The 24,264-nt window shown below is 42.0% G+C and overlaps 1 protein-coding gene across 2 annotated transcripts in view; it reads right to left on the bottom strand.

Annotated features, from left to right (window-relative positions):
• The window catches only part of LOC143816023 (mannosyl-oligosaccharide 1,2-alpha-mannosidase IA-like), a 284,363-nt gene that overhangs the window by 231,457 nt on the left and 28,642 nt on the right, over positions 1–24,264 (bottom strand). For both annotated transcript variants that reach the window (XR_013223873.1, XM_077295925.1), the window contains exon 2: positions 2,475–3,163. Coding sequence is in view for 1 of the 2 variants with exons in the window: in XM_077295925.1 (XP_077152040.1) it covers positions 2,475–3,038 (564 nt within the window). In the remaining variant the exon portion in view is untranslated. The remainder of the gene's footprint in view (positions 1–2,474; positions 3,164–24,264) is intronic.

Genomic DNA, 24,264 nt, shown 5'->3' with positions numbered 1-24,264 from the left:
TCCAGAGTTTAATAGTGATTACATAGTCTTTATTTTTATGCATTTTGTGCTCGGACAGAGAGAGCCCTTTTTTAAAAACAAACTACATAGCACAATATTGGATGGATTCCACTGTGCAACTGCTCGCTTTCTGCAGCAGTGTGAAACGTCAACCTACTTTTTCTACTAATCGATATGCACCTTGATTTGCCAACAGAACTGCAGAAGCTGTAATACTTATTACTGGAGTTGTAACAATCATAAGCGAATGATGAGCGAATATGCTCGTGTGCTAACCGAGTGTCTTCAGAGTGCTCGAATAATATGTTGGACGCCGAAGATACTCCGTTAGCACACGAGCATACTCGGATAACGCCTTATCTGAGCACATTCGCTCATCACTAATCATAACCTTTTAGGTGAGCAATCCCATAACTCCTGTCTCATCTGTACCTCTTAATATTACCCTATTTCTCCCCCCCCCCCTTTTTTTTAAATAAAGCCCATGACATTCTCCCATAGCATTATTTTGTAAGTTAAAGCCAGTAGTGGAAGCCACAGAGGATAAAAGTGTAATAGATTTGCATCAGTTTACTGGAGCAAAGTACTGGCCAAAATATGCAAGTGTGAAAATCACCCTAGGCTGCATTCATGTACTATGTACAATTTTTTGTGGATTTTTTTACCAACGTCATGAGTAGCTAAAAGAACGGCGTGCATTTAATATATTATTTTTCTTCATGACCAAAAATATGCATCGAATACTGCACCAGGAACAAGTATGAGTTCAGCAATTTTTGGTATCTTTGTAGCATAAATCTGTATCTTCATTAACTGCGCTGCTTGAACTCTACAATCTTAGTCAGGCCATGTGACCCTCTGTATGTATTGTTTTCCTTCTTTATTCTGTCTCTTGTTCCAGGCTCTAGATTTTGAAAGAACATGACAGGCAGCTCAGGAGGTGGCAGTGCACTATACAGTAAGGCTTCTTTTACACTTGCCGTGTTTTTTGCATCACGTTTTTGCGGGCTGTATTGCCAAAATTTTCACAGTCTGCCGCAAAAACGGGCTGCAAAAACACGGCAAGTGTAAAAGAAGCCTTACAGCGCCACCTCAGGAGTCTACTTTTCTTTCTAGGAGGCGGAGCACTATACAATTACTGCACTACACAGAGGCAGTACACGATACAGTAGGATATTTATAGCACCTCAGTGTTATATTTCCAGATCTTCAGAAGTGCATTTGTCTTAAAAGGGACTGATGCACTATACAAGTACCACATGACCTCAGGAGCTCACTCATTTTGAAAAATAGAGGTGCACTACACAAATATGGCACTAACTCATAAGTTTAGACATCTCAGGAGATAGAGGGCTTTGTACAGTAACCGGCTTACTGCACCACCTCAGGAGCTCAGTCATCTGAGAAAATAGAGGTGCACTTCAAAATTACAGCACCAACTCAAGCTCTCTCTTCTAAGGAGATAAAGGTGCACTATAAAAGCGCACAAAAAACGTATAAAAAAAACGCACCTGCGGATTCTGCCAGGAGATGCAGATTTAGTGCAGAAAATTCTGCACCACATTTCCTACGTGTGCACATAGCCTTACTGTACCACCTCAGGAGCTTGTTTCAAATAAGAGAGGTGCACTACACAGCTACTGTACGAATTCAAAAGCTCTTTCATCTCAGAAGATAGAGGTACACCATACAGTTATTGCACCACCTCAAGAGATGACTTGTCTCAGGGAGGTGCAGTGGACAATATAGTTATCACATCACCTCAAGCTCTCATTAGTACATGCACTATGTAGTTACGATAGCACTACAGGAGCTGATTTATCTCAGAAAGAAAATATGCACTACACGGTTACTGCACCGACTCAGAAGCTTCTCATCTCAGAAGATAAGGGTGCACTACACCGTTACTGAACCCCCTCAGATGCTCACTCGTTTCAGGAGGGGCAGTGCAGTAGACAGTTATCACACCACCTCGGGAACTCACTCACCTCAGGACTTAAAGATGAACTATAGAGTTACTGCACCACAGCAGAAGTTCACTCGTCTCAGGAAGGAGGGATGCACTATACCGTTACCACCTAAGGAGCTCACCTCAGTAGGGTGTATGCGGAGTGGAAAGTATCCACATGACCCCTCCTGAGATGAGTGAGGTACCTGTCACGTTCTGTCCATATCCAAAACCCAGAAAAGGGGTGGAGTAGGTGAAGGAACACATTACATACAGTCTGTAGGCTGTTACTTCAGTTTCTAAATCTGTAATGTTCTGTGTATGATACATGTGTAAAAAGTGGTCTAACTTGACATGAAATGATTTCAGTTCAGCTTAAATTAGAGTGTATAAAATAAATGTGCAAGTATAGGAGACCAAATTATAGTGGACAGTAAGACGGGGCACAGCATGCTGTCAGATCAAAGTTCTTTGCTAACAGTCAAAAACATTTGGGTGAAATAATTTATTTATGCTCAATAGTTACCTCTTTTATCTTGTTTCTTTTTTCCCGTATTTCTGAATCATTTGGTTCAGGTTGATTTCCCAGTGGTGGAAATTTAAGGGATTTTTTGAATGCCTTGTAATCAAAAACAAAGTCAGCGTGGTTCTTCTGAGCTGCAGATATCTCACTCTCTTTATTTTTGGCTTTAGCAGCTACTATGTGTTCTCTCTTCAATGAAACATCTTTTTTTGTTTCATAGTTGCTGGCTAGAAATCCCAGTGGTTTTACATCCACATCTAACTTGTCTTTGGATCTCCACTTTTCCTGATTTGTATTCCGTAGCAGTGACTTTTGATCTTCAACAGTTTTTTTGTTCATTTTCTTGCTAGCATAGTTGTGTAATCTTTCACCATTCTGGCTTTGTGTACTAGATAAAAAAATTCTTCTAAATTTTGATGTGTCTGGTAAGAGAAACAGTGTTCCAAAGCATAGTGTAATAAATCCAGACAAAAATAATAAAAATACAAATTTCTGTGACAGTCGAAGTCCAAATCCAACTGGAAATATCCCAGAAATTTTTCTAAAAAACATTATTTTAATTTGCATCTAATCGTTAATGATATTTATCCAAATCATTACATTGCATAGACATCGTATTTTAAATTTAGTAACTCTTCAAAACGATAGTTGACTGCGATAGCTGACCCATGAAGATGCTGAAATGTTGAAACCTGTAATGATAACAGAGATAAAACATAAATAAAGTGTAATGATCAATCGATATACTGCTGTCATTCATTTGCACAGCAGTATCACTGCAGCGGTCATGTGATCTGTTACTCTAAAATAAGTGCGCAGTGCCGCTACTGTCAAACTCTGGCCGACACGCCAGGGTGAGTATATTTGGCCCATGACCCAGGGCGAGTCAAACAGATATATTTGACCTGCGACAGCAGGTGGCTCCCTTCAACTGGCATCGCACTTTCAACTATATCGGCGATGCTGATATAGTTGAAAGTAATGATTGAGGAGCTGACGCCTTCTCTTTCATTATTTCCCCTCTGTGTCTGATGTCTCAGTGCATTGGGCATGATGATGTAATCACAACTTGCCCGCTGTACCGAGATGAGCTGAGGATCTGAAGACACCATGAAGAGCAGCAAGGGAACAGGCAGAGGTGAGTATTTATTTTTTTAAATGTGGTGCCCATTATACAGTATGAAGTGCTATGTGGGACCCATTATACTTCATAAAGCACTACATGAGGCCATTTTACTGTATGAAGCACTATGTGGGGTGCATTATACTGTATGGAGTACTATATGGGGCCCATTATACTATATGGAGCACTATGTGGGGCCATTATTCTGTTTGGAGCAATATGTTGGGCCATTATTCAGTATGGAACACTATGTGGGGCCTATTATACTGTATGGAGCACTTTGTGAGGTCTATTATACTGTATGGAGCATGATGTGAGGCTTATTATACTGTAGGGACCACTGTGTGGGGCATGTTATACTGTCTGGAGCACTATGTGGGGCCATTTGTTGTGAATCCGCTTTTTGGGCTCCCCTGGTGGTTGCTGGTGGTACTGGTGACTTGTGTGTGCTTTGCTGTCTCAGTTCACCTGCTCCCATCAGTGTTTGGGAGTTTCCTATTTAGCCTTGCTCTCCAGTCATTTCCTTGCCGGTCATCATTGTAACCAGAGCCTTCGGTTGCATGTTCCTGCTACTAGTCTGCTGATCAGCTAAGTGGACTTTGTCCTTTTGTTTTGTATCTTTTGTCCAGTTTGCAGTTTTTGTTATTCTCTGTAGCTGGAAGCTCTTGCGGGCTGAAATTGCCACTCCTGTGTCATGAGTTGACACAGGAGTCTTAAAGTAATTTCAGGATGGTTTTTTGAAAGGGTTTTCAGTTGACCGTGAAGTCCTCTTTTGTATCCTTCTGCTATCTAGTAAGTGGACCTCTCTTTGCTAAATCTACTTTCATACTGTGTATGTCTTTTCCTCTTAACTCACCGTTATTACATGTGGGGGGCTGCTATCATCTTTTGGGGTATTTCCCTAGAGGTAAGCCAGGTCTGTTCCTTCCTCTACCAGGCGTAGTTAGTCCTCCGGCTGGCGCGTGGCATCTAGGAAGTCGTAGGTATGCTCCCTGGCTACTATTAGTTGTGTGGTATTTTAGCTCACGGTCAGCTCGAGATTCCATCACCCAGAGCTCGTCCGTTATTTTTGTGTTCTGATGTTTCCCTGCCATTGGGAATCATGACAGTATGACCGGCCATTTTTACGCCTATAATTCTGCCGCTCGCTTCTGGACAGAATTCTGTCACATTGCATTTTCTCTGGCGTCTCTTCAGAAGATGTCTGTCATCTGGGTGGTGTGTGACCGTTTTTCTAAAATGGTTCATTTGGTACCATTGCCTAAGTTGCCTTCCTCATCTGAGTTGGTCCCTCTATTTTTTCAAAATGTGATTCGCTTGCATGGTATTCCGGAAAACATCGTTTCTGACAGGGGAACCCAGTTCGTGTCTAGATTTTGGCGGGCATTCTGTGCCAGGTTGGGCATTGATTTGTCTTTTTCGTCTGCATTCCATCCTCAGACTAATGGCCAGACGGAGACTTCAATATCTGGTTAAATGGAAGGGCTATGGTCAGGAAGATAATTCTTGGGTAACTGCCTCTGATGTTCATGCCTCGGATTTGGTTCGTGCCTTTCATAGGGCTCATCCAGATCGCCCTGGCGGTTCTCGTGAGGGTTCGGTGCCCCCTCCTTAAGGGGGGGGTACTGTTGTGAATCCGCTTTTTGGGCTCCCCTGGTGGTTGCTGGTGGTATTGGTGACTTGTGTGTGCTTTGCTGTCTCAGTTCACCTGCTCCCATCAGTGTTTGGGAGTTTCCTATTTAGCCTTGCTCTCCAGTCATTTCCTTGCCGGTCATCATTGTAACCAGAGCCTTCGGTTGCATGTTCCTGCTACTAGTCTGCTGATCAGCTAAGTGGACTTTGTCCTTTTGTTTTGTATCTTTTGTCCAGTTTGCAGTTTTTGTTATTCTCTGTAGCTGGAAGCTCTTGCGGGCTGAAATTGCCACTCCTGTGTCATGAGTTGACACAGGAGTCTTAAAGTAATTTCAGGATGGTTTTTTGAAAGGGTTTTCAGTTGACCGTGAAGTCCTCTTTTGTATCCTTCTGCTATCTAGTAAGTGGACCTCTCTTTGCTAAATCTACTTTCATACTGTGTATGTCTTTTCCTCTTAACACACCGTTATTACATGTGGGGGGCTGCTATCATCTTTTGGGGTATTTCCCTAGAGGTAAGCCAGGTCTGTTCCTTCCTCTACCAGGCGTAGTTAGTCCTCCGGCTGGCGCGTGGCATCTAGGAAGTCGTCGGTATGCTCCCTGGCTACTATTAGTTGTGTGGTATTTTAGCTCACGGTCAGCTCGAGATTCCATCACCCAGAGCTCGTCCGTTATTTTTGTGTTCTGATGTTTCCCTGCCATTGGGAATCATGACAGCCATTATACTGTATGGATCACTATGTGGGGTGCATTATATTGTATGGAGCACTATATGGGGCCCTTTATACTGTATGGAGCACTATGTGGGGCCATTATTCTGTATGGAATGCTATGTAGGGCCTATTATACTGTATGGAGCACTTTGTGAGGCCTATTATACTGTATAGAGCACTATGTGGGGCCTATTATACTATATGGAGCATTATGTGGGGCCATTATACTGTATGGAGCACTATGTGGGGAAATTATAATGTATGGAGCACTATATGGAGCGTTTATACTGTATGAAGCACTATATGGGGCCCTTTATACTGTATGGAGCACTATATGAGGCCATTATACTGTATGGAGCACTATGTGGGGTCATTATACTGTATGGAGGGGGCTAGAATAGGGTCATCATACCATGTGAAGGGCATCTGGAGGAATTCACAGTGGGGGGTATCATACTGTGTTTGGAGGGCACTTTTGTTTCATCATACTTTCATCTATATTATTCAAGGTTTTTTCCTTTGTTATTTAAATTAGGCACAGGGCCATGTGCTTTTTACTGCTCTTACATAACATATTATATTATTCCAATATTTTATTCTAAGATCTATTAATTAAAATGTACTTCATTCATTGTTTCCATATGAAAACGATGAAGTTCATCGTTATATTTTATGAAAAGGAAAAACTTCCTGAATTGTAGACATTCTTTTAAATAAATATGCAAGTTGGCCGGCGAATATGCCTATGCTTATAATTTTGGCACTATTAACCCCCTTCATGACCTATATGACGTAAACTTACATCATATGTCCCATCCCTGCCTTTGAGTCATGCTCGCATGCCAAGCCTGCATCTTTCCCCGTACATAATGGCTGATTTAATCACAGCTTAAAGTATCCTGAGGGGACTAGCAAATAGAGCAAAAAGCTAAAAAGTTTTTAAAAATATGAAGAAAAAAAAAATAAAAACACAAAAGTTCAAATCACCTCCCATTTCTCCATTAAAAATATAACAATTAAAAAATATACATATTTGGTATTGGAGCATTTATAAAAGTCAGATCTATCAAAATGTAAAATAAATTAATCCAATCGGTAAATGGTATAAAGAGAAAAAAAATTAAAACTCCAAAATTTCGTTTTTTTGGCCACTGCAACATTGCAATAAAATACAAAAGAGGCAATCAAAACATCATATGTACCCCAAAATAGTATCAGTAAAACGTCAGCTCAGGGTGCAAAAAATACAGCCCCATATGCCAAAAAATGGAAATGTTACAGGTCTTGAAAAATGCCGACAAAAGCAAATATATTTTTCTTTTACAAATTTTCAGAATTGTTTTTCACCACTTAAATTAAAACAAACTATACATGTTTGGTATCTGTGTACTCATACTGACCTGGATAATCATATTACCAGATCAGTTTTACCATATAGTGAATGTGATGACTAAAACAAATTGTGAAATTGGACTTTTTTGCAAATTCAACGCACTTGGAATTTTTTTTCAGTACACTATGTGGTAGAATGAATGCTGCCATTCAAAAGTACAACTCATACTGCAAAAAACAAGCCTTTATATTGTTATATTGGCAGAAAAGTTAAAAAAAGTTGTCTTTTGGAAGAAGGGAAGGAAAAAATAAGAAAAATGAAAAATTGGCAAGTCATGAAGGGGTTAAAAGAAAAATTATTGCAAATGTAAACATATCCGTGAAATGACTTTATATAGTATGTATATATTCCCTGGGCAATGGTCAGCTTTCCCAGAGACAGGTCAGTCAATGGCAGTTGGTTTTAATGTAAGCTGTATAGTAATCTTAGAAGCCAAGATAAGGCAGGATTGTAATATTTTTTATACATGTAGGCCTCTGCATGCTTTTCCCCCAGAGTCTCTGAGGGTTTCACTCCATCACTTCCCAAAGACTGCAATAATCTATGACATTTCTCTATTAATTAACCCCCATTCATTTAACCAAACAGACCCGGCTGTACTGTCTGAACAGCCAATAAAGAAAGGAAATTTGTGTCTCCAGTATGGCCACCCGCAGTAAGCTCTCAAACATAAGATAAAAAAAATGTTAAAAAGGGATAATAAACATATTTTTTCTCTTTTGCCAACTAAATTTAATGTATGAATCTAAAATGAAATACAAGACATTCCCTTTAAAGAAACAGGACGACGACTATATTAGCCAAAACAAGGCCAGTTTGACAACAAAATGAGAAATGAGGAAAGGGAAGGAGGAATTTTGTTTCACTCTAAAATACAGTCACCATTTGTTACTGCACTTAGAACAGTCAAACTTGCGATTTTTTGTTCTTCATCCTAAATATAATCTAATCCCCTTACTGCTTTAGAATTCACTGCCTCCGCCGAGATCTATTTCAAAGAACTCCAATCCATCGACAAAGAAATACTGGCATGAGTCAAAAATATTAAGGCCGTGTCTGAATGACTGAGTGTTATATTCCGGTACACCCTAAGGCAGAATTTCTATAGCATAGATGAAACTGAAAAAACAAGGGCAAGACTTATATCTCACATAGCATTTGTGCGAAGGGTCCGTCAATTCAGAAGATTTAGGTTAGTGATTTAGAAAATTATGAAAATAATCAAAGGCTGACATCCTGAACTGTAGTTATTGTATGACCCATTACTTTAATAAAATGGCAACTACTCTGTGATCCTTTTATAACATTTCCTTGGGCTGTCAATTGAATTACATTAGCTGGATCTGTCACTAATGCAACTCATGTCATCTGTCAGATACCGTCAAAGAAAACAAACATCAGCCTCTAATTTGGCCTGTAAAATTGCAATACTTTGATTCTTACGATAAATCGTACAGTGCTTCATGACACTGAAGAATATATTATACTAGCTGAAGATCCCGGCGTTGCCCAGGCATAGTAACTAACTGTTAGTTATAGCACCTCACTTCTCTCATTTTCCCATCACGCCTCTCATTTTCCCCCTCTCATCTCTCATTTTCCCCCTCACGTCTCTCATTTTCCCCTCACTCCTCTCATTTTCCCCCACACCTCATTTTCCCCCTCACATCTCATTTTCCCCCTCACACCTCTCATTTTCTCCCCTCACTTCTCTCATTTCCCCCCCTAACACCTGTCATTTTGACCTCACACCTGTCTTTTTCCAATCACTCCACTATTTTCCCCTCACTCCTCTCCTTTTACACTCACACCTCTTCATTTTCACCTCACACCTCTTATTTTCCCCTCAGTATATACCTGTATGTCATCTGCTCCTGTATATAGTATATACCTGTATGTCATCTCCTCCTGTATATAGTATATACCTGTATGTCATTTCCCCTGTATATAGTATATAACTGTATGTCATCTCCTCCTGTATAGAGTATATACCTGTAAGTCATCTCCTCCTGTATATAGTATATACCTGTATGTCATCCCCCTGTATATAGTATATACCTGTATGTCACCTCCTGTATATAGTATATACTTGTATGTCACCTCCTGTATATAGTATATACCTGTATGTCATCTATCCTGTATATAGTATATACCTGTGTGTCATCTCCCCTGTATATAGTGTGGTGATACGCTACCTGAGTGTGTTGGGGGACTCTCGCTTTGCATGGGAATAACGCATACAGGCACGATATCTCACACAAATTAAGTCCATTCCGGTTTATTAAAGCATCATAAACTGCACCGTAAGCCAGGTTACACACAGTCTGTTACTTTAACATGTGTGGCTTTACAAAAACATTCGGTAGTCACGTCTTTTCTCTCCATTACAGTTCATTAAATGCATCAACGGAACATATTAACCCCGACAGTCTGTTCCAATGGCAGATACGTCTCTGCCGTATATTACAGGTTTTTCCTATACCAGGGGTTACCACTCTGGAGCTTTGGCTCCACACACTAACTCCTGCCAGTGCTGGTTCACAGGGAAACTGCCTCGCTGGGATCACCGTCCTTGTGCCCAGGGCCCTCGGATAGTCAAGACCCACAGTAGGAACTGTAGCTTCCCCAACACAGAAACCGTCTCAGGCTCTGTAGATGCAGCCTTTCCATGCGCTTCCAGGAAGTCCAATCACAGGCACTTCCAACACACAGGCCATCAGTCCATGATCTTCCCCAGTGCTTACAGGACTCCAGTCCATCCGCGGACAATCCAACACTGACCATTCCAGGACTCACACTCTTACCAGGTGCTTCCAGGACTCCAGTCCATCCCATGACAATCCAACACCCTCGAGCATTCAGTCCATAGCCTCAGCAGTGCTTCCAGGACTCCAGCCCACTCCAGGACAATCCAACACTCTGAACCCCCTGGCTGTAACATTGGTCACTGCACCACAATAGTATATATCTGTATGTCATCCCCCTGTATATAGTATATACCTGTATGTCACCTCCTGTATATAGTATATACCTGTATGTCATCTATCCTGTATATAGTATATACCTGTGTGTCATCTCCCCTGTACATAGTATATACCTGTATGTCATCCCCCTGCATATAGTATATACCTGTATGTCACCTCCTGTAGATAGTATATACCTGTATGTCATTTCCCCTGTATATAGTATATAACTGTATGTCATCTCCTCCTGTATAGAGTATATACCTGTATGTCATCTCCCCTGTATATAGTATATACCTGTATGTCATCCCCCTGTATATAGTATTTACCTGTATGTCACCTGTATATAGTATATACCTGTATGTCATCTATCCTGTATATAGGATATACCTGTATGTCATCTCCTGTATTTACCTGTAAGTCATCTCCCCTGTATATAGTATATACCTGTATGTCATCTCCTGTATATAGTATATACCTGTATGTCATCTCCTGTATATAGTATATACCTGTAAGTCATCTCCCCTGTATATAGTATATACCTGTATGTCATCTCCCCTGTATATAGTATATACCTGTATGTCATCTCCCCTGTATATAGTATATACCTGTATGTCATCTCCTCCTGTATATAGTATATACGTGTATGTCATCTCCCCTGTATATAGTATATACCTGTATGTCATCTCCTGTATATAGTATATACCTGTAAGTCATCTCCCCTGTATATAGTATATACCTGTATGTCATCTCCCCTGTATATAGTATATACCTGTATGTCATCTCCTCCTGTATATAGTATATACGTGTATGTCATCTCCCCTGTATATAGTATATACCTGTATGTCATCTCCTGTATATAGTATATACCTGTAAGTCATCTCCCCTGTATATAGTATATACCTGTATGTCATCTCCCCTGTATATAGTATATACCTGTATGTCATCTCCCCTGTATATAGTATATACCTGTATGTCATCTCCTCCTGTATATAGTATATACGTGTATGTCATCTCCCCTGTATATAGTATATACCTGTATGTCATCTCCTCCTGTATATAGTATATACGTGTATATCATCTCCCCTTTATATAGTATATACCTGTATGCCATCTCCTCCTGGCTGTCAATTTGCCTCCAACACTTTTCCTTTCACTTTTTCCCCATTATGTAGATAGGAGCAAAATTATTTGGTGAATTGGAACGCGCGGGGTTAAAATTTTGCCTCACAACATAACCTATGACGCTCTCGGGGTCCAGACGTGTGACTGTGCAAAACTTTGTGGATGTAGCTGCGACGGTGCAGATGCCAATCCCGGATACACACACACATTCAGCTTTATATATTAGATGAATACTTTTGGAACAAAATTTGTATTGTTGTACTGAATGTTGTTGTACTGGGTCACCCATGGCATGTGATTAGGGAATCCAATATAAATGGAACAAGAGTCTAGTACATTGCAATAAAGCGAAACGCGTAGGTTTGCTAACACTGCATGTACCTCTTCCTGCATCATGATTTTAAATGAGACAATAAAGAAATATTATTTTAATCCATGGTTTATCCCTCTGAACTGTGGGTGTACCTGGACCTACTGAATTATGTTGCTTTGGCTCGTTCATGCTATGAGTTACCTGTGTCTCTCCACTAATTAAGGGCAAGCTGATGCTCTCCTCTTTACTTCTGAATATATTAGACAGCCATCATCCCCTTCTAATTACCGAAATAACTGTGAGCAATGATTTGGCAAATGGTGGCCTATCAAAGAAAAAAGAGTATTTTTTACCCTCCCTGGGTCCAGCCCTGTGTTTTTGCTGCTGCCCCAGTCTCTGTTGTTTGGCTGCAGTGGTGACATCATGTCAACAGCACTGCAGCCAATCACTGAGTTGGCCTGTCTGTTTACACAGCATGAGCCTCTAATTGGCTGAAACACTGTCAATGTGACGTCACCTCTGCAGCCAAACAACAGAGACAGAAAAATCAGCGGAGAGCCGGTGCTAGACCTGAAGAGGGTAAGTAATACTCAGTTTGTTCTTTAATAATTAATTCAGCATTTGACATACAGTTTTATGAAAGGTTTATGAACGGGGACAACCCCTTTAATAAGTTAACAATATAACTTTGTTTTTTAGAGGCAGTCTTTATTTCTGCGTCCCTATGGTTATAGACTAAAACCCCATGTACACAGTCTGTTGCTTTATCAGGAATTACTCTACTTTCTTTGCTATTCTCGCTTAGGCTGGTTTCACACTTGCGTTTTTATCTGCATGCGTTTTTAAAAAAAACAAAAAAAAACCGCATGTGTGAAAAACGCATGTAAACGCGGTAAAACGCATGCATTTTTTCGCGGCAAAAAAACGCGCAAGAAAATACTGCAGGTAGCATTTTTGAAAATGAACGCATGCAGACAAAAAACGCATGCGTTTGAAAACGCGACCAAACGCATGTGCAAAAAAAACGCATGCGTTTTCAATGTTAAATATAGGGGGAAAAAACGCATGCGTTTTTTGTGCAAAAAACGCTGCAGACAAAAACGCAAGTGTGAAACCAGCCTTACCTACAGACAAAAGTAGAATAGAGTAAGCAGAAAAATGCTAAAATGGATACATTTGACTCTTCGCTAACAGTTGTGTAGAACTAAGGCTACTTTCACACGTCAGATTTTCGCCGTCAGGCTGAATCCGGCGAATTTTGAAAAAAACAGATCCGTCGGAAATTGTGAAAAACTGATGCAACGGATCCGTTTTTTCACCGGATCCGAGTTTGTGGATCTGCTGGCTATTTTGTTTTCTGGGGAGGAGACAGAGAGAGAGAGAGAGAGAGACTCCAGAATGGAAAATGCATGATTTGTTTAAAAAAAAAACGAATCCGTCACCGGATTCCATAATTTGACCTTACGTTTCATCCGTTTTCGCCAGATCCGTCACTGTCCATTTTTTCGACGGACACAAAAAACTTTACTATGTCTGTTTTCTCCAGCTGCCGGAAAACAAATTTTTCCCGGATATGGCAAAAACGGATGAAATGTGAGGCCATCCGTCTCAATCCGGCGCTAATACAAGTCTATGAGAAAAAAACAGATCCTGCGGCAACTTTTGCTGGATTCGTTTGTTTCAAAATTCGTCGGATTGTGCCTGACGGCAAAAAACTGATGTGTGAAAGCAGCCTAATGAAGGAAGAAATATTTGCAATTCCTGGCTCAAGATCTGCTGGTAATAAGACACTCAATAATGTTACTATTATGGTTGGCTCACTGCCTGCACTTGTATGACATCCCATGAAGCATGTACAATCATCAGGCTCGGACTGACCCACAGAGCAACAATTAAATCCACAGTGGGCCCCCTCTATGTACCGCAAATACATCATCTCATCATTCATTAAACAAACTACGGTAACAAGTTTATCATTATATACATTTCTTAATGAGGATAAAGTAATATTTGCATGTAGCTGAAGAGTAGAACCCACAGTAGATGTTACTGGTGGGCACTTGAAACCCCAATCCCGTACCCCAAGTACCTTTTTTTTATTTTTCAGACTAATCTGAAAAGCTGACACATGTAGTGCTGTAAAAGACTAACATGTTTTTTGAATGTTATTTATGTTTATTTCCACTTTATGGCCCCGATGCATCAAGACCTGTGTTGTTCAAGTCGGTGATGATGTGCAGATGTGCTGCCGTCAGACGCTCCGGATTCAGGAAAAGGTGTATGATTCTTCATGAATGAGGAGCGTAAGATGAGTAGCGTATACCTCTGTGTGTGCCTTCCCACAGATCCTACTGAGAATTGAGCACGGGGCAGGACCCCAGAAATGTTCCCACAGGTATGTTCTCCTGATCGTCGGGTAGCGTCTTTGCCCTCCTGTTTAAATTAGCGCTCATTTGCCCATGGATAGTCCACACCAAAGTTCTGACAGCAGTCTGGAAGCTCACAGTTCAGATCTTTTTTTACAGTGGTGACTTGATTGCTATAATTATTATGAAACTATTAAGATTTTGAATGTATGTTCATGAAGTTCATATGGATAAAGATTATACAGGTCCTTCTCAAAAAATTAGCATATAGTGTTAAATTTCATTATTTACCATAATGTAATGATTACAATTAAACTTTCATATATTATAGATTCATTATCCACCAACTGAAATTTGTCAGGTCTTTTATTGTTTTAATACTGATGATTTTAGCCTACAACTCCTGATAACCCAAAAAACCTGTCTCAATAAATTAGCATATCAAGAAAAGGTTCTCTAAATGACCTATTACCCTAATCTTCTGAATCAACTAATTAACTCTAAACACATGCAAAAGATACCTGAGGCTTTTAAAAACTCCCTGCCTGGTTCATTACTCAAAACCCCCATCATGGGTAAGACTAGCGACCTGACAGATGTCAAGAAGGCCATCATTGACACCCTCAAGCAAGAGGGTAAGACCCAGAAAGAAATTTCTCAACAAATAGGCTGTTCCCAGAGTGCTGTATCAAGGCACCTCAATGGTAAGTCTGTTGGAAGGAAACAATGTGGCAGAAAACGCTGTACAACGAGAAGAGGTGACCGGACCCTGAGGAAGATTGTGGAGAAGGACCGATTCCAGACCTTGGGGAACCTGAGGAAGCAGTGGACTGAGTCTGGTGTGGAAAGGCGTGTGCAGGAAATGGGCTACAGGTGCCGCATTCCCCAGGTAAAGCCACTTTTGAACCATAAACAGAGGCAGAAGCGCCTGACCTGGGCTACAGAGAAGCAGCACTGGACTGTTGCTAAGTGGTCCCAAGTACTTTTTTCTGATGAAAGCAAATTTTGCATGTCATTCGGAAATCAAGGTGCCAGAGTCTGGAGGAAGACTGGGGAGAAGGAAATACCAAAATGCCTGAAGTCCAGTGTCAAGTACCCACAGTCAGTGATGGTGTGGGGTGCCATGTCAGCTGCTGGTGTTGGTCCACTGTGTTTCAACAAGGGCAGGGTCAATGCAGCTAGCTATCAGGAGATTTTGGAGCACTTCATGCTTCCATCGGCTGAAATGCTTTATGGAGATGAAGATTTCATTTTTCAGCACGACCTGGCACCTGCTCACAGTGCCAAAACCACTGGTAAATGGTTTACTGACCATGGTATTACTGTGCTCAATTGGCCAGCCAACTCTCCTGACCTGAACCCCATAGAGAATCTGTGGGATATTGTGAAGAGAAAGTTGAGAGACGCAAGACCCAACACTCTGGATGAGCTTAAGGCCGCTATTGAAGCATCCTGGGCCTCCATAACATCTCAGCAGTGTCACAGGCTGATTGCCTCCATGCCACGCCGCATTGAAGCAGTCATTTCTGCCAAAGGATTCCCGACAAAGTATTGAGTGCATAACTGAACATTATTATTTGATGTTTTTTTTGTTTGTTATTAAAAAACACTTTTATTTGATTGGACGGGTGAAATATGCTAATTTATTGAGACAGGTTTTTTGGGTTATCAGGAGTTGTAGGCCAAAATCATCAGTATTAAAACAATAAAAGACCTGACAAATTTCAGTTGATGGATAATGAATCTATAATATATGAAAGTTTAATTGTAATCATTACATTATGGTAAATAATTAAATTTAACACTATATGCTAATTTTTTGAGAAGGACCTGTATTGAAAATAATTTGATGTGCCGTTTTTTACATAATGGACTTATATCAGTTTAAAGGGACAACTACATTACGGCTATCTTAAGGTGTGAGACACAAAATCTAATTAGGTCAAGTTGTTTTATTTAACACCACTGCTCATCATGAATTTGACAAGCGCCAGGTGCCACACCGCCTCTCCTACCAATTATACAGAGCTCGGAGAAACTGGCTTGAAGACACCAGAAGTAGAAAAATGTTGGCACATTTATGGGTTGTGCCTAAATTTCGTAATTTTCAAACTTTTATGCCATAATTCTGACCTAAAAGCTTTGATGCATTGGGCCCTATGTATATGGTTGTGAATTGACAAATCAGAGCTTTGAAAAAAAGAGGCTAAAAATTATCTTGCATCTTACAGAAGATCATAATTGAAAACTTGACTTTGGTGGGGGTGTTGATAAATATTCTAAAAATGTGAGTGGGCATACTATAATATAATTTTATATCAACTCGATTCAGAAAGAAATAACTTCATTTAGATTTTATCTTGACATTTCCAGGATTCATTTTAGTTCCTATTTCTTTCTTGTTGCTAATATACAGTATCTCCAACATTATTCTCCGAATTTTATAGAGATTGCCATCACTTATCAGTCCCTGTTCCTAATGTAGCTCACAATCTAATCTTCCTATCTCACAAACACGCTAGAGTCAGCTTTATGGGAAGCCAAATTACCCAATGAAAGTTTGCCTGTAACTCCCATGGGGAAGTAGGGACCAAAATAACCGCTGTGTTCAACATCTATCTATATAATCGTCTAAGGGGTACTTCCGTCTGTCTGTCTGTTTGTCTGTCTGTAACGGAAATCCCAAATCACTGATTGGTCGCGGCCGGCAGGCCACGACCAATCAGCGACAGGCTTAGTCCGGCCGCAAATTGGCCCCTCCCTACTCTCCTCCAGTCAGTGCCAGTGTGTCGCCCCATTCCGGACCAACTTTTTACTATTGATGCTGCCTATGCAGCATCAACAGTAAAAAGATATAATGTTAAAAATATGAAAAAAAAAAAATTGTGCTATTCTCACCTTCCACCGTCCACCAATGCGCGTGATGCTGCTGCCTGCTTCCGTTTCCAGTGATGCATTGCAAAATTACCCAGATGACTTAGCGATCTTGCTAGACCGCTAAATCATCTGCGTAATTTCGCAATGCATCACTGGGAACGGAAGCTGGCGGCAGCATCGCGCTCATCTGGACAGCTTCGGTGGACCCTGGAGGGTGAGTATATAACTATTTTTATTGAAATTTTTTTTTTAACAGGGATATGGTGCCCACACTGCTATATACTACGTGGGCTGTGTTATATACTGTGTGGGCTGTGTTGTATATTAAATGGGCTGTGTTATATACTACATGGCCTGTGTTATATACTGCGTGGGCTGTGCTATATATTACGTGGACTGTGCTATATACTACATGGGCTGTTATATACTGCGTGGGCTGTGCTATATAATACGTGGGCTGTGTTATTTACTGCATGGGCTGTGTTATATACCGCATGGGCTGTGTTATATACTGTGTGGGCTGTGTTATATACTGCGTGGGCTGGGCTAAATACTGTGTGGCCTGTGTTATATACTACGTGGGCTGTGTTATATACTATGTGGGCTGTGCTATATGTTACGTGGGCTGTGTTATATACTGCCTGGCTGCTATATACTATGTGGGCTGTGTTATATACTGTGTGGGCTGTGCTATATACTACATGACTGTGTTATATACTACGTGGGCTGTGAAATATATTACATGGGCTGTGCTATATATTACGTGGGCTGTGTTATATACTATGTGGCTGCTATATACTACGTGGCTGTGCGATATACTACGTGGCTGTCTGTGTTACATGGGCTGTGCTATATACTATGTGGCTGTTATATACTACGTGGCTGTGCTATATACTACGTGGCTGTGCTATATACTACGTGGCTGTGCTATATACTACGTGGCTGTCTGTGTTACATGGGCTGTGCTATATACTATGTGGCTGCTATATACTATGTGGCTGCTATATACTACGTGGCTGTGCTATATACTACGTGGCTGTGCTAAGCGTGATGTACATACATACATATTCTAGAATACTTGATGTGTTAGAATCGGGCCACCATCTAGTATCTTATGAAATTTTTATCTTATAAAATGCTAAGGGGGAAACCTCCTGCTTATCTATTTTTTATTGTTTACAAGAAACAAAAATTAAAAAGGTTTGGTTTCTAAATATTATTTAATAATATTTGGTTTGCAATATGACTTAATAAGGCTTTTTTCAGTGCAGTGTACTTTTTGAAGCTACACCATCTTCCTGAGGTCAAAGGCAGTCCTAGACTCAAGGCATCTCCTGTTATGCATCTGCCTCAACTCGGCAGGCCTTCACCACCATACCCTATGAGCTCTGCCCTCTGCTGAGCTCCACATCAGGTTTTACAACTGGTGTACTTCCATTACATCATCTGCCTAGGCCTGTATAAGGTCACTAAGACACACACCTGTGTCTTGGTATTAAGACTCCTAGTCCTGTGTTCACTTTGTTTGCTGTGATCTATCAGCTCCTGGCCTGCATCTGACTTGTGACCATGCATACCTGCTGCCTTTGTAGCTTCCCCATATTCCCCTTTATAATGTCCCCCATATGTGGCAATGTCCCCTCCATAGGCCATACAGACATACCCTGGACAGAAATGTCTGGGTATGTCAAAAGAAGATGGACAGATGTCCATCTGTTGTCTGTGGCTATATGCTGACATGGTTAATTACCATGTCAGAAGATGGCCACACTATCAGGATAAAAGAATCAAAGATCCTTTGCTCTGCCACAGGAGACCGGGTGCCAGCGCTGATATAATCATATCAGTGCGGGCGCCTGACACTTCAAAGCACCCTGCCGCTGTGCCAGGGTGTGAGCAGGGATGCCTGTGCTGGGATTGTGCACAGCGATAGCGCTCACACCCTGCCTGGGTGGGGCATGGCCAAATGGGATTGGTGGCGTGACCAGATGGGACCGGGGGCATGGCTCTCCCACCACACAGTCTCTCCATGCATGTGCTGTGACAGTGACACAGCCACGACACATTCAGCTGTGGCACAGGACAGCTGATCTGCCGGTGCGCTTCATTTATCCGGGTTCCCTCTGCAGCTTATTCGGCAAGCTCTATAGCTTGCCGAATAAGCAGGGACCCGATCAAATTCACTCAACTCTACTCTTGTTCAGTCCAATTAAGTTGGTTCAACCTGGATATGGCTTCATATAGCAGTTCATGGATCACTTGCTCTTGGTAGCCATTTTATTGTCCGAGTTGCTGTGAAACAAGGACCCCTTGTGCTGGGTTTGTGAAGTTATCAATTTCTGACTAGCAGCAACCGACATCAGTGGCTTCAGGGAAAGTTACAGTATTTTACCAACAAGCATTTTTTCTTTATCTGGATTTAAATAAACCAAGTCTTGAATTGTACCCACGCTGTGGTTCTACGTTTGAGTCTACAGACGCTGAGTCTATGCTTGTCCTATTGTGAGGGAGAGCCAGGGCCGTAGTCGTGGATGAGGCTAATGGCTCTTGCACGCCCTGGTCTCCCTTCACATACAAACAATGTTCTTTTGTGAGGGTGCTTGCCTCTCTGTTATCTGCACCTTCTGGAACCCTTCCCAGCTGTTACAGGCTCCGTTTACACTTATTCTCACAAATCGAGACACAGTCGAACTTTAATTTCAAACAATAAACTTTACTTGTTACTGTTCGCAGCACATCCTTCTCAGTTACAGTTATAGCAGCGGGTTTCAAACATTCCACATTTTTTACTTTCCCTGCATCTTCTCTTTCGACCTCGAGTACGTGCCCAAGTCATACCGCTTCCAGTGGTAATGCAACATTCTCCCTGTTCAAACTCACTGTACTTGGGGGTTCCCTCAGTCGTTTCACACCGAATCTGAGGGCATCAACCCATGCAACGAGTTGCCACATTATGGAGCCACCTGCGTCCCCGTACAGTCCTGGCCCTGCTTTCATCTTCCGATTATTCACTGCTGCCAGTCCACTGCACTGCTATATGTTTAGCCCGGTGATCCCTGGATGGCTGGGCACTGCACTTAAATGTTGCGCAGCTGCTGGGTAACCTGGGCTCTGGTGCCCGACCAAGCTGCCTGGGCACCCTGGCCCCAACTACTCTAACCAGGAAGCTGTTTCTAGCTTACACCAGCTAGCTCCTACTATGGTTAACTATTTACTACACTACTAATGCTACGGTGTCATGGGCCCCATCTAGTGGGCCGAACAGGGTACTACGCTTTCCCTATACACAAGCAAAACATAATAATATATATAACATTTACATGAAGATAACATAGAATAAATAGTAATGAAGATAACGTAAAATGTAAGTCCACAAGGACAGGGTCCTCTCTCCTCTGTACCAGTCTGTCATTGTAAATTAGTTTACTGTAAACGATATCAATAACTCTGTATGTAACCACTTTCTCATGTGCAGCACCATTGAACTAATGGTGCTATATAAATAAATAATAATAATATCATTTCATGGGGGAAGGGAGTATGACACGGTCCCGTTACACCCCTTGACACTATCTGCTCCTTATCTTGGATATTTAAGCAGGAAAAATCTCACAGTACCTTATCAATCAGCTATATCTACATTCGCCTTATGTGGAGAAGGAACAGCTATACCAAGTCCCAGGGTCCGTTTGCCACCCGGACCTGAGGTTTAGAGACTCCACCTTAGCTGATGAGCCTGATACCCCATTTCTATTTTGTTTTTGGCACAATATAGAGCCCCACTCTCGGTCTATCAGCATATAATGAAGGGGGCATAATGTCCAGCTGTTTTCAATAGCTACGCCAGACCCGTTTTTTGTCACAGCTGATGCAGAATCAGAGAAGGCTGGTTTAGCTACTGAACTATGTCAAAAACAAAGCAGAATTGCAGGTTTTGGGATTCAGGAACCAATGTTGGTATTATTTATGAGGAACATATACTTTCAATATTAAACTATAATAACTATATCATATTTACACGCTACTTTTGTTTCCTGGCAGCCCTCTTAAAGTGAACCTGTCAGCAGTTTTGGCTGATATAAGATACGCCATCACCTTTCAGGGCTGATATACAGCATTCTACATGTATATAAGCCCCCAACCGGACCTGCAAATTTTATTATACCCACCTGCGAGGCGGTCTGGTCTGAGGGGTGTCGCTGGTCTTGGTCCAGCACCTCCCATCTTCTTAAGATCCCCATCCTCCTGCTTCCTTTGTGTGGATGACACATCCACACAGTCCACTTGGCACTGTGCTCCTGCGCAGGTGTACTTCTCTGCCCTGTTGAGGACAGAGCAAAGTACTGCAGTGCGCAGGTGCCGGAAAAGGTCAAAGAGCCCCTGTACCTGTGTACTGCAGTACTTTGCTCTGCCCTCAACAGTGCAGAGAAGTATGCCTGCGCAGGAGCACGATGCCGAGGAGCCTGTGTGGATGATGCAGGAAATGCGCCATCCACATGAAGCAAGAAGGAGGACAGCATGGCAAGAAGATGGAAGGCACTGGACCAAGAAGAGCGACACCCCTCAGACCAGACCACCCCGCAGGTCAGTATAATAAAAGTTATTTTTCTTCTCTTGCAGGGCAGGTTGGGGGCTTATATACAGCATTATCGAATGCTGTATATCAGTCCTGAAAGGTGATGGCTGTATCTTATATCGGCCAAAACTGTTCACAGGTTCCTTTTAAACATCAACATATAAGTGGTAGACAGATTTCTAGTGACTCACTGGGGCACATTGCACTGGTAAGTGATTTTGGTGCCAACAATGTTTGAACGATTTTATATTAAGCTTATGCTGCTGATTAATAATAGGACTTCGGTTTTGCCAGATTGGCTCTAGTTTCTCAGATACTTAATAGTTAATTAATTAATTACAGTAGAATTCTGGCTTCAAAAATTTGCTGGTACAGCACTGTAAGAATACAAATTGAAATACAAAATAATTATATGGAATATTGCATTATCTAAGACACTGTTAAAGAGTCCAAAGATAGAACAAAAGTTATTGCATTTGTTATCACACAGAAGCCTTATTGGGGAAATGTATTATTTTTATGGATGAAATATCTCAAAAATTAGAACCAATTCAGCAAAAGTAGTGGGATTTTTGAGTTCCGCACCGTCAAAATACCCTAAAACCTTTCAAAGAACCTTGGCCCCTGAAAAAAAATTTTTTTGCAGACCTGTGTTATCAATAGTGTTGAGCGATACCTTCCGATATTGGAAAGTATCGGTATCGGAAAGTATCGGCCGATACCGTCAACGTATCGGATCTAATCCGATACCGATACCCGATCCCAATGCAAGTCAATGGGACGAAAATATCGGAATTAAAATAAACCCTTTCTTTCCTTGTAGGTTAATTCTACATGAAGGAAAACAACTAAGAATAATGTAGGATGTATTGGGGGACGTGGCGGAGACATTAAAGGCACAGAGGTTTAGCCCAAACAAATAGAATAGCATTTTTTTTAATGTTTTTTTATGACGTTCGGCATAGACATTTTGACTATGTTTTTTTTTTTTTTCAGATATTGATGTTTCACTACTTCCACGTCCTTCACCTTCTTTTTTACTTCTCCCACTTTCTTCTTCATTATCCTCATCATCAGCTTCTTTGACATCAACTATCTTCACCTTATTCATCTTCTTCTTCTTCTACCTATATATTTTTTTTTTACATTGTTCATATTCTTTTTATTTAACTATCATCTTTTTCATATTCGACTTCTTCATCATATTCTTATTTGTGACAGGCATTCCCGTAGTTGTTATCTATAAAAGTTTGAAGATTACACCTTCCGTTCTGCCTGTCACAAAAGAGTTACATTTGTCCGCGTTCAGTTTGGCCTGCAGCATCAGGCTTTATCCAGGGGCACCACGAGGAGGAACGGACTCACCCCCATACACTGCTTAGTCTTCTTCTGCTTATAATTTAGATAATATCTTTTGCTCTGATATATAGTCTTATGCTTAATGTTCTTCTGCTCTTTGTTCTGCAGCCTCTTGTTCTTCTGCTTCTCGGTCTCCCATGTCGTCGTCGTCTCCAGGGTCGTCGTCTCCAGGGTCGTCGTCTCCGGGGTCGTCGTCATCGGGGTGGTCTTCAGGGTCATCATCTCCAGGGTCGTCGTCATCTCAGTGGTCGTCGTCTCTGGTGTCGTCGTCATCTTAGGGGTGGTCTTTCGGGTCGTCGTCTTTAGGGTCTTGAACTTGGAAATGTAGCAGAAGGTACAAGAAGGCTGAGAAAATGCCGAGAAACAGCTGATGGAACTGGAACTCGGATGGCTACCCGAAGGTCCAAGAGCCAATGGAACTACCGAGGACCAGCTGACGTTACTGGAACACGGTTACTAAGCAGGAGGTACCCGTGCCTGAAAGCACTACCAAGGACCACCTGACGTTGGTGGAACTCGGATACCCAGAGGGAGGCACCTAAGCCAAAGGCTCTGCCCGGAACCAGCTGACGGTACTGGAACCAGGATGGGGAGCAGAAGGTACAAGAGCAAAAGACACTGCCGAGAACCAGCTGACGGTACTGGAACCCGGATGGGTAGCCGAAGGTCCAAGAGCCAATGGAACTACCGAGGACCAGCTGACGTTACTGGAACCCGGTTACTAAGCAGGAGGTACCCGTGCCTGAAAGCACTACCAAGGACCACCTGACGTTGGTGGAACTCGGATACCCAGAGGGAGGCACCTAAGCCAAAGGCTCTGCCCGGAACTAGCTGACGGTACTGGAACCAGGATGGGGAGCAGAAGGTACAAGAGCAAAAGACACTGCCGAGAACCAGCTGACGGTACTGGAACCCGGATGGGTAGCCGAAGGTCCAAGAGCCAATGGAACTACCGAGGACCAGCTGACGTTACTGGAACCCGGTTACTAAGCAGGAGGTACCCGTGCTGAAAGCACTACCAAGGACCACCTGACATTGGTGGAACTCGGATACCCAGAAGGAGGCACCTAAGCCAAAGGCTCTGCCCGGAACCAGCTGACGGTGCTGGAACCAGGATGGGGACCTATTCAAGCTTGTCTTCCTAGAGCCCCAACTGGCGGTGTTAGAGCCCAGAGTCAGCAGGAGGAGGAGAGGGAGCAGAGTGTAGGCCGAAGCCTGCACTGGCGGCAGCTTTGGGTCTGTTGTGCCTGCGTGGCAGTTGCAGGACACGTTGCCGGCTACACAGCAGGGGAACAGCTGGCGGTGCTGAACCCCACTGACATATTGGCTGGTGTTTTTCTCTGTGCAGCTAGC

Source organism: Ranitomeya variabilis, chromosome 3, assembly GCF_051348905.1.
Source record: "Ranitomeya variabilis isolate aRanVar5 chromosome 3, aRanVar5.hap1, whole genome shotgun sequence".
Classification (NCBI taxonomy): Eukaryota; Metazoa; Chordata; class Amphibia; order Anura; family Dendrobatidae; genus Ranitomeya; species Ranitomeya variabilis.
The sequence above is the reverse complement of the archived record's forward strand: the minus strand, read 5'-3'. Positions and strand labels throughout refer to the sequence as shown.